This window comes from Rhynchophorus ferrugineus, unplaced genomic scaffold (genome assembly GCF_030347505.1).
Source record: "Rhynchophorus ferrugineus isolate W39M unplaced genomic scaffold, kcgeb_rfMv2 rfM4, whole genome shotgun sequence".
Classification (NCBI taxonomy): Eukaryota; Metazoa; Arthropoda; class Insecta; order Coleoptera; family Curculionidae; genus Rhynchophorus; species Rhynchophorus ferrugineus.
Window position 1 is genome coordinate 26,262,760 of NW_027472583.1, and position 12,729 is coordinate 26,275,488.

The 12,729-nt window shown below is 32.2% G+C and overlaps 1 protein-coding gene across 3 annotated transcripts in view; it reads left to right on the forward strand.

Moving 5' to 3' along the window:
- Positions 1 to 12,729, forward strand: part of LOC143196405 (uncharacterized) — a 60,602-nt gene that overhangs the window by 18,389 nt on the left and 29,484 nt on the right. For all 3 annotated transcript variants that reach the window (XM_076404069.1, XM_076404068.1, XM_076404070.1), the window contains exon 2: positions 10,284 to 10,426. In XM_076404069.1, coding sequence (XP_076260184.1) covers positions 10,313 to 10,426 — 114 coding nt within the window. In that variant the 5' untranslated portion in view covers positions 10,284 to 10,312. The remainder of the gene's footprint in view (positions 1 to 10,283; positions 10,427 to 12,729) is intronic.

Consider the following 12,729-nt stretch of genomic DNA (forward strand, 5'->3'; position numbering starts at 1 on the left):
TATTTATTGGCTATATAAATATGTGAAAAATACAAATGATAAAACGGATGGCAGCGGTGTTACCTGGAGACGAGGCTTGGGCAGTCGATGGTGGTACATCTAAACCAAACCATGGTCGGTTACTGAATGATCGAAATACCCTTCAATAACATCCAAAATAAACGTCTCGGAGTTGCCAGTTATTCGTTATCGTGTTATAGTTGTCCCTGCTGGCACCCCGCCCGCGTTCAACATCTGGGATTATATTTCTGGGTACTTTGTTGGCCCTTATTCCACGATGTAAAATTCGACATGCCTCAAGGTCGCTACAATACTCCCCTGCAAGAATTTTACATACAAATATTTTAAGCAATAAAAACAATATGATGCATGAAAAGAATTTTAAACATTTGGATATGCTAAATCAAAACGGTTGTGGTTGGTACGGTTGCGGTCTAGTACGGCTGTTGATATCTTTCGGTCCTACAGATAACGTCGCTTCCTCGTCGCTTTGACACTTGAATTGAAAAAACAAATAACGATGGTATCCGACCGAAGCTGCCCAAAGCCTTTCAAATCAAAAAGTCTGCCAATATAACGAAGACGACGAGCGAAAGAAGACATTATGATTTAAACATAGCGCCGAAAGAAATGTTTAGTCGAGATGCTGATGATTAAATAGTAATGTAAAAATCTCTAAGAGTTCAAAGGATTGTGAAAGAAATAAAATTTGGACAAAAGAATTATAAAAAAAATTAAATGCAAATAATGAAATGAAATTTAAGGTTCATTGTTCCAGCACTAAAATAAAATTTAATGAGGAACAAATGTTTGAATGAATGTAATGTTGAAGGAACAAAAGAAAATCGAAAACGAATTGAATTAAAAATATTGAAAAAAGATCACGTCGGGGTCACCACTTTAGGGTATCGGTAAATGGAGGTAAGACGAAATGAAACAGTGGTATTTACATTATGTGACCGTTATTTGTTGGCAATATAAAAAATGTGGAAAATTCAGTATAGATAAAACGGATGGTAGCGGTGTTACCTGGAGACGAGGCTTGGGCAGTCGATGGTGGCACGTCTAAACCAAACGATGGTCGGTTACTGAATGATCGAAATACCCTTCAATAACATCCCAGATAAACGTCTAGGGGTTGCCAGTTATTCGTTATCGTGTTCTAGTTGTCGCTGCTGGCACCCCGCCCGTGTTCAACAACTGAGATTATATTTCTGGGTAATTTGTTAACCGTTATTCCACGATGTAAAATTCGATATGCCTCAAGGTCACTACGGATACATTCATTTACCGTGCACTGGGTATTTTGGGTCCTCAAAATTTCTATTGTTTAAACGGATGTGTGAATGCAGCGTAGTTCTCAATACACTGTTGTCTTCATTATGCACATCAAACGTGATGGGAAATGATAGCAGGAAAATGTTCTCGATTTTTACCCTATATGACTTTTTATTCCCACAGATTAATACCAACCAGATTACCGGATAATCAATTCAAAACCATTTTCAAAATCTAAAGATGCAGTTTATGCGTACAAATTCGTAGTTTAAAGTTACTTCAATCGGAATGGAAAAAGTACTACGAAAACTGATTCCAGTTAATGGAAAAGTACATTAATATTCATGGAAAATATTTTTGTTATATGGAATATATTATCATTATCTTAAATATAAACAAAATATAAAGTCCAGATAATTTGCATTAAAAGCATATTTCATTTCGTATATGTATTAGATATATCGTCACTGAACGACTAATTGTTAGTGAAACATTATGGAATTTATAAAAGTAATATTAGAGCCACAAATACCTATCTGCCATGAAGAAGACAAGACGTTAAAAATACATTGTGCTCAAATTTTTTGTTAAAGCATATCAAATTTTACGATTCTACTTTTTTCTTTTATTTCTTATTCCAGCTCGTCTCAAGTATAAGAACATTGAATTTGACGTTGAGGGCGAAAGTGCATGAAGAAGTAACATTGTAACGAAAGTTGGATTATTGGACTTAAACATTAATAAAAAAATCAATAAAAAAAGTAATTTTGAAACTTCAAATAATGGCTCACTTCGGAAACTTACCTCACCAAGCATTAGTAGTTTTGAATCACATCACATTATATGACGTTACCAAAATTTAGTCGGTATTATTCGTTATAGTTTGATAGTATTGTTCTAAGTATTTGGACAGATGGGAATGGGGAAAATCAATGCCTAGGAATGGGCAATATTTTGTATACGATAAGGAAAGTTTCCCTCATTCACAATAAATGCCGATTTTCATATATAGGTAAAAGAAACGAACCGAAAAAAATGTCCTACTAAGTAGTCTGATTACTTTGGATTTTGCCTTTCAATTATCTTTGTTCCCTTAGAAAAAAAAACTCCTTTTAAATGCGTAGTTTTGTCAAGAAATTTCATATTTCCCTCTAAGAATATGCCCTTAAGAGGATATTTCAAAATTCGAGAATATGGCTAGTTTAGTGACCAGGCATTTAAACAAAACTTTAAACGCATTTTTCTCGAAACTGCTATTTTCAAGACGGTTCTCATATTTTTGACAAAAATCCAAAGTTTCTAGAAAAAAGCGTTTAAAATCTCGTTTTTGGATTCCGCAGTTTAAATATCACATCACTAAAAGATCTATATCTCCGAAAATAATTTTAATTTTGAAAAAGCTCTTTGTAAGATCAAAAAGTCGATTTTTTCACACATCTAGGCTAAAATATACCCTTAAGATATAGTTATTACCGACTTCAGATACTCACTAACTCAACATGTTTTTAAATATTTATTAATATTCGTAATATGAATTCACATGACTCTGTATTTAGTATTGTGTCTATTACCGAAAAAAAAGTTGTCAGGTATCAGCAATAATAACAAAAACAATAAAACGTGACGACAAAGTATGTAAAATAGTTTCAAAATAATACCCATTTTTTTTTATAATAGTTCTCTTGTTTCTGACCAGAATAACAGGTGAACACATCTATCACATTTGCTTCTCGCTTATCCATCTTTGACAAGTAGAACAAAAAAACATCAAAGAATCGTGACTGTACGTTTCTTGATAACTTAAATATACATGTTATATAATTCTTCTAAATATACATTTAAGGTTACCCAATATAACCTTTAAAATCAACCTGGGATACGCCCATTAGAAGAGGCGAAAATGTGCTTGGGAACAACGGTCGTTTGTAATTACCTACCACACCCACCCACCTTATACACCAATACTACGTACGTGTGATTTCCGTTTGATTGTAAAAAAACGCTCTTAAAGGATATTTATTCAAAATTATTTGGACACATTTCTAATCCAAGGTTACTATCAATCATTTCACAGTTAATTAATATACTATTTTGATAAGAAAATCCAATTTTAAACGTATAATTATTATTTATTTATTTTATTTTTATGAGCTATAACAATTAGTCACTGAAACTGTACCTAATATCTATATTTAACAATTTCCTGAGCATCACCTGCGCAGAACAATTAGACGCAAAAATTACATAAAATATAAGAATTTTCAATTAATCTTGAGCGATTTTCAGACATTTTGATAAAATGTAGGTTTTCGCAAATTTTACAACACATAATCGTACGGCTACAGTTTTTAAAAGTTCAATTATCATAGATATAAATTTTCTATGTTGAATTCGTTCGATGTTCTAATATCTTTTTGATATTAGACTTTTTGATTGCATTGTATCACTTTCCACACATTTATTAAGAATTACTTGTTTGTCACTGTGGTGCCATTTTTTTGCAAGTGCACTTTGGAAACAAGACAACGAACGTTCTATGATGGTTATGGTCAGCACATCTTTAGCTACTGAATGTATATAATTTTACATAAGAGCAATCATAAATCAATTCTTCAACAAAAAAGTTAAGTTGAGTCATGCTAAAATCTGCAAAAAATTTTCAAAACAAAAAAATTCGCAGCAATGTCTCTTGTTTGGATATAAACGTCCCAGATGATGAATAATCTACTCAGCATCACAATGTTTGTTTTCGATTTGATAGTATCATATAACTTCTATGCGTTGTTCAATATTGTAACCTTCCATTGTTATTTTCCAACTAACACTTACACAGCACTCTCAAAATTTAACAGCCCCATGAACGCTAAAATATGCTTTTAAGGAAACATTATGCCATCTTTATATATTAATTTCAATAAAAATATTAACAACATAAAATACAAGAATAAAGTAACGGAATAAGGAACTATTATTAACTGTTATACGATCCATCATTATTGAATAAATAGATTTATTAAAATTCAGCTTCACTATCAAAACACATGACATACTAATGAAAATAAAGCATTAATTTCACAAACAAGCCAATTTAATTTGTCGTGATTATACATGCCAAACAAAGATGGGAAAATGCACACGAGGAGGAATCCTATTCAAAACACAATTTATTTCTCTACAAGAAAATGTCGAAGCTATTGTTGGCATATAGCAAGGTATTTGAAAGCATTGTGTTCAAGGGGCTTGCTCATTTCTTTATATCATTATCTCGATTCCTAAAACAAAAATAATTTAAAACACTACCATTGAAATATTCGTTCTATTTACAGTTGACCTCCAAAATATTTATATTGACAAAAAATCGCTCCTTCATTCTAAAGCTTATTCTAAAGTCTACATATGTCCAGTATATATATATATTAGCGAATACATTGGGATGCACTGGCACTCTTTCGAAATACTTCACACAAACACGTTGAATTACACTTGTTTAGGTTCTGGAGGAATATCTCGTTGTATCGCTTTATTTGAAATATAGTACGGAGCATCAACAATGGCACGCAACACTTTATTTTGGTACCGTTGAATGATGGATATATTAGATTTGCTAGCGGTACCCCATAGTTGGATTCCATATGTCCAAATGGGCTTGAGTATAGACTCATACAGCAATACCTTTTTATCAAATGATAACTTGGATTTGCACCCGATGAGCCAATACATTTGATATAATTTTAGTCCAAGTAGTTTACGTTTAGAGAGTATATGCTTCTTTCAGGTTAGACGTCGATCTAAGTGCATACCAAGATATTTAACATGCTCTGCTTGGGGGAGTTGACGATTATTGATATTCACTGGTCGACATGTTCTTCTACGCAGGGTAAACTTTATATACGTGGATTTTGTTTCATTGGCTTTAATGCGCCATGTCTTCAACCATAATTGTATTTTCTCCAGGTGGGTTTGTAAGTTTATTGATGCTGTAACTGGATCTTCATGGGATGCTAAGATTGCTGTGTCGTCTGCATATGTTGCCACTGTAGTTATTTTTGTAGTGGGCAGATCAGCCGTATACAGAAGATGCACTACTGGACCCAGTACACTACCTTGCGGAACTCCTGAATATATGGGATTTAATTCGGTATGTTCATCTCCTTGATTTACAATAAAATGTCTATCAGTGAGATACGACTTTAATAACTGATAGTCCGGATGAGAGAGAAGTTTGTTTAGTTTAACCTGCAAGCCCGTATGCCATACTTTGTCAAAAGCCTGAGATATGTCTAGAAAAGCAGCCGAATAATATCTTTTGGCATCGCTCCAATCTTAAAACACGTCACATGACCAGGTGGTAAGTTTGCAGACAGCACCAACTCAATATCTCAATATATAGTTTTGCTTTACACCAAGTACATTTTCTTTATTCATATATATTTATTTATTTCATCATAAAGACCACTCCAGTAGAAATTCTTGGTATTACCATTTTAAAATTAAGACTCTCGTACAAAAGGTCACGGAATAGAATGTTCCATTTCAAATGTCGCGTAGACCGTTGCTGATTATCCTCGCTGATATTTTATTCATCCGCTGAAGCCGAAGATATTGTTTTACTCCATAGTTTTTTTTTCTTCTTCGGGCCGACAACGATTTCAATTGCAAATTAGGAATTAAACTATTCCACCATGGACGACGTCGAAAACTCAGCCGTTATATAAATACAAATTAATTTTAGTAATGATTATGCTGTAATGGTGAAAGTGACCAATCTAGTTTTGATTCTGTGCTGAGCGTGGGCTCTCGTATTATATTCATTTGCAATGCTGGGCAAACAATACATACAAATATTTACAAAATACACTGCTTAACATAATCAGTATTCGCGTCATTCTATTTTATGTTACATATTAAGTGTATAAATATTTTATATGTAATACTGTTTTACGTATTAGAAGAGCTTATATGATATTAAGTCTGTTCGAAAAATAACATAGCCTTAAAATCACATCTCTATAAGAATGTTCGTTTGCTGTACCGAATTTGTTTGTTTGTTCCACACACGCACTACCATTTCGTGGAAGAAATTTGCAACTGAATGGATTCGTTCCAGATATTTCAATAAAAATATCGCTAAAGAAGAAATTCACCAATTTAATTGGTAGGAAAGCAAGCAAGTCATAGTATTACATGATAACGCTTGACCTTACGTTCACCTGCCAAACGGTGTTGAGATAAAACGCTTTACAATAGTCTCCATTTGCCTAAGAGTAGACACCAGAAGTTCGAAAATTAGGTATCAAATGAATTAACATTGGAAAATTAGGGGGTTAGTTTACATTTACAATCACTGCTAAAACAATGAAACGTGGATAATAGACGGCAATAGTGCATGAAAAACATGATGCTTGAAACCCTAGAAACTTCATAAATGGTTTCAAAACCCTCACTGAGAGCAAAGAAAATGATGTAAATTAGTAAACTGCTCGAACATGACCAAACCATTAATTTGACAATCTACTATCAACCACTAATGGGTCTGAAGCAGGAGATTGAAAGAAATCCACCAGCATTGATCAAGAGGAAACCTTATTTTCCATTACGATAACACTAATCTACATATATTCATTGACGCGGTAAAAACTGGGAAACCATAACTGGAAAGTGTTGATGCATTCACGGTATGGTCTGAACCTTGCCCTTGCCCTTTCCCATAACCATAATGTATTCCAGTCTCCGCGTCTATCTCTTAATGGTGAAAGTTGACCCTAAAAGAAGCTTCTGAGAATCAATTGGTTCAGTTTCAATCAGAAGATCTACAACGACAGAAGTATGATATTACTAAAAAAAATAATTTGGAATCGAATTTCTATCAATAATTTGGCTTCGAAAAGCGCGCTTAAAAAGAAATAAATTCAACTTTTATGTTAGTTACATCACCTTCTTGACTATCAGAACGAAAAACAAAAAAACGATACGATAGCAAAAAGAAGCGCGGAAATCTATTTATAATGTCAAATTTCGGTAACAACATTATGTGTTATGAAAGGTATTATTTCGATCTTAGTGATCAGCCTCGTCATGAAGAGCTTCGACAATTTAAAGATACAAAATTGCAAGCTCTGATGACTTAACACAAGCGCAACAAAAACTTGCCACTCGTCAACCAACTGGAGTTACCCAAATAACTATTTTGCTAAATATGTTGTTCACTGATTATCCGAAAAAAAAAGAATAACAAGATTCGCTTATCGTGAAAACGGACACTAATTTGCTGGTCAGACAAACTAAACTGGCTGCATTACAAAATTAGATCTCGCGTTGTTTCTAAAACGAATTTAACCATTTCCCTAATAACTTGCAATTATATAAAGGAACAGTCGTATCTACAACTTTAACAGCTTTATCAAAATATGAGTACAAATTGTCTAAACTATGAAACCATGAAGCATTAATTGAACATGAATCTCTTCCAATAGTCCACAAGTACATAGAAACCTTCAACCTTAAAAAAATACATGTCACTTGAAATTGTTACATTATTTTGACATTGTTCGAAATTACTAAAGTCTATTTTTAATTTATTTGAGTGAATTTTCTTTCCAATAGGCAACCATTTCCATTATATAATCCAACAAAATCGGTTTTAAATTATTCACCTAATCATAATAAAATAGCCATAATAGAGAATGTAGTGTACAGTTTGGCAGAAATTGTACATCGTATACTTCAAATCTCACAACAAATATAAGTATTATTTGAATCTCTAATACTGACAATGATAATGAATAAAAACCAACTGGCCATTTCAACTAATATATACAACCCCAACATAAGTTTTAAAAATAGAAGAAATTTAATCAGTAAGTCAAACAACGTGAAAATATTGCAAATTACCAACAATCTATTAAAAGCTTATTCCCATTTGAGAAAGCTCATGAATAAAAAGCATCCATTAAAATGTCGAAACATTTTATTGCCCAAAAAAGTCAATTCACATCTATGTAATAAAACTCGCGTCACATGAAATCTATCATTATCTATAGTAAAATCAATTATACTCACAACTTAAAATGGCTTAATTCAAACGAAGACAGTCAAACTGATTACTCAACTCACGATAATATAATAATTTTAAAATTTTACAAATACAAAAAAATGCTTGTGTCGAATTTATATTAAAATCCAACGAAATTGATATATTTTATTATAATGAAACCGATATCAGGGATTCCCAGAAAAAAGCCAGATGTCTTATATTTTATGTAAATTATTTTTTAACTTCCGGTATATTGGTAAACAATGCTTATTATAGTGATTAATTAATATTAATTTAAATAAATGGAAACCAGCATACACAATTTAAATTTTAATAAACAATATCACAATGATTTTAAACGTTTCAGTATATCTGTCCTTCCAGAGGCACACTGCAATAAGTATCCCTGAATGTGTTACTTCTATGACTATTAAAAATAAAAGTGTCCTTTTCAAACTTTTTGGTAGTTTTTTTGTAATGTTCCTCCATAAGGACAACGCGCCTTGGCGGACAAAATGAATTCAAAACATAATGCATGGTAAAGTTTTTTTTTCATCGATAGTAGGAACATGGTTGTAGCTATCATATTTCTTTTCTACCACAAGGAAATTTTCTAAATAAGATTAGATGCTCTGCTACACTTTCACGAAGTGCTAGGATATCCAATATCTTCATTTTTTGGATCGCCAGAGCCTGCTTCTTGTTTTTCAGCCATGAGTTATCAAAGTCCAGATCAATTACATGGAATGAACACAACTTAGCAAGAAATCAACTTCGTCCACTAGTAGATCGCCTTGATTCTTTGATTTTCTACTTACTTTGGTGTGATCAGTATGAGCTCGTATATAGTATAATGTTCGCCTGATCAGTCGTAAACCTTTGGGTCGTATTATTCAAGACTCATCTATATCAATGGCGTTTTATGACATGATACAGTCAAAGTCACCATTTAACAACCATTAACTTAGATTTAAAAAATCTTAAAAAGTTAGATTTTCGTTTAAAAAAGTAAAGACGCTACACAGTTAATTGAATAAACTAATATGATAAGTTGGTAGTGCCGATAAGGTTTATAATTAAGACTCGATGTTTTTACAGCATTTTTATTTAAGTATTACGAACATTTCAATACCTCACCAAATCTTAACAAGTTTGACCGCTCACTAATATGTTAATGTTAATAATTTCGTAACCTGCTTCAGAGAAATGTCACTTCAATCATTATTTATAGAAGGATTGATACAATATATATTAAACAAAATATGTTCCATAATTCTTCAAATATTTATATGCCACAATATGTCGTTGAAAACTTTTTCAAAGCATTATTTCTTGATTTAAAAGAAATAAAACAACGATGTTGAAATTAATCGAAATGGAATGTTCAATCAATTTGTGTTTTACCCATTTTCCCATTTTTAGATCTTTCCGATCTCATATAAGTTTCTAAAAATTCCCTGAGAGTTTGGTCTGAGTTTTCGTTCAATAACTCTTCCAATTCATTTTAGCGCTCCAGGCCACTGACATCAAATTAATTACATTTAAATCGTTGAAACCAAAACCGACAATTTAAATATAACGGAATAGCATAACCATCAGTTTCTAAAACTGTTTGAGCTTCAGCAACATATTTCTTCAACACAAATCAATATTTCAACAAAAATAATGTAGAAAATTTATATTCGAACGTTCCGTAATACTAAATCAGAAATTGTTATTTTATGGTAGAGGAATGTCAACAACATCGAATTTAACAGTTAGATTATGCTGTTTAAAAGTTGTTTACATTTGGACCTCTCATTTTCAGCAATAGATATAACTGATCAAAATATATGCATACACCTAATATATTAACGATATTAAATAAACAGGATATTCAGATAATTATGTACCCGCCCGGAAAAGATACACATGTGTAAACTCAGTAACAAATTTTTAGACAAATTAATAAATAATTTTTTTTGTTTTGCAGAATTTCATGGGAAGATAACAAAAAGCAAAATGGTATCTCGCAGGAAAATCCTCTCAAGGTCACGAGATGACATCAACCTGCTGGCCAATGCCCAGCCGGACGACTCCGAGGATGTCTGGTACCAAAAGGAAAAACTCTTTAAGGTCAGTTGATGAACACAAAAACAAACGAATCATATGACGTCATCCGGAATATCGTTTTCATCCGGCGCCATTTGTGTGCCATCGAGTATTCAACGTAAACGAAAGTGATTTCGTTTAGACACAACGCTCTCCTATCAGGCGTTTGAATAATTCGTAAAACGTCATTTATCTGTCAATTTTCGTTATTGAGTTTTAGAAAACATATACTATTGAATGAGAAATTAACACTAATTACATTATGCGTTCGAAGTGAAAAATACATAGGTGCTCGCATGTGTTTCGATTATTTTTATTTCACTTTTATTTTTTAGCCCTAAAATAATTGAGAGCAATTGGTACAATATATATTAAACAAACATTTAAAATTGTCGTGGTAGATCCACTTTTCATTGCTAATCATAATACGCACCAGAAAACCTTTTGTTAATAGTTCTAGTCAATTTTAGCAATTTTCCCTCCTTTTGGATATTTCCCACCGCATATAAATATCTGGACATAGTTGATTCATCAGCGACTAAGTTTTCAGAAAGAGTTTGTAATGACACCAACAACATCATACATTTCTAAAAGTGTTTTCGGCAGAACATCTTTTCAAATTAAACAATAAAGTAAGGAATGTCGAAAATGCAATTTTGAGTGCTATATATTATAGTCCAAAATATCTGTGATATTCTTAGTAGAAATATTAGAAATCGAAATAATAGCAGAAACGAGCTAATGGCATAAGTCATCTTACAATTGCAATACTAATAAGAGACAAACACAAATTGCCAACAGTAACTAAGACCTATAATAAAAGCAATGGAAAGCATTTTTACTATTATATATTAGTTATGGCACTAAATAATAACGTTAAACATGAAGTGCTGTAATTACTCTCATCTCCAAGATGTGACAACTCATTTAGGCAAATTATAATTGTCTATTTCAATAAATTCAAGTGAGGACCATCCGCATATCATTTATATGCGGAATATATAGATGGAAATGAATATTAAATACAAGTGCAGCTTTCTTTAGTATCAAATGTTGGTATTGCTATAAATAAAGATCGAGATATCAAAAAATATGAGCTTAATAACTTTCGAAATACTGCTTCAAAGACAAAAAAGATACTAAAACATAATTTCAACAGATGGTGGTTCAATTTTAATAATCAAATATAAAAAAAACAACTTCATACCATATACTTAAAATAGATGTATTCAAATGCAATGCTTGAGGCAAACTCTAGAAGGCACTCCTAGATCATGTTAAAAATGAAGTCCTTCGTTTAAGATGCGATAATCAGAGTACAATTGAAGAACACATTCAGAAACGTAAATTACAAGGGCTTAGACATCCCTCCAAGTCAACCCTTTAGGGTGGAAGACACAGCGAACACCTCCGAAAAAAAAAACGTGGATCAAGATCATCGAAAACAATCTGAAAAGCGTATTGGTTGAAAAATAGATATTCTCTCCGAGCGCTGACTGTGGATTATTGACGCTGATGAAAAGAGATGTAATGCAAAATGCAAAGTAATCTAAGTTTTGCCAAATAGGTTCAGTTCGTATAAACAGTCAATGGTTAAATACAATACTCTAAAATATAATAACAAATTAGGTATCCTAGCTTCCGACGTCATGACGGTAGATAACAATTGTAGATAATATAGTTGTCGATAAACATGCAAAAAAACTAGGACTATCAATTAGTTAAAAAGTAAATTGATTGACAACATGTGATCTCTCCAACAGTCCTTATCTCGTTATTATCAAATGTCATTTCCCCCTAATCGATCGTCGTTCGTTAGAGGCGGATGCTGATTCTGTCATCGAGACATCCATTATTCAAAATTAATCTCGGAATCGGATCGATTTCTTCAGTTCGTTGTATCATTTTCTCTCGGCAATTATTCGACGTACGTAACAACGTTTGCAAAACGGTTTCAATTAATTCTAATTTTAGTTGAAATGAAATCGATTATATTTAAATACAATTAGCACAATTAAAATCGATTAATGTGCAGACAAAAAAGTGCCGATCGAATAGTTTTCCAATTAGCAAAATAATGTCGATCGGATTAAATAATAAAACATAAAAAGTGTGATGTAATTTACCACTGTACATTTAAATATTGTCAAAGCAAGGAATATAAAGAACATGCAAAGCTGTTATATGTATATAGACAAAAAATTCAAAATTAATTCAATTCAAAAATGGACTTAAGTTGCGGTTATTAAAATAGAAAAATCTAGTTAACTATTTAATTTATAAGACTGGACACCTTGAATGCGTTGCTACATAGTGTACATAGTCAT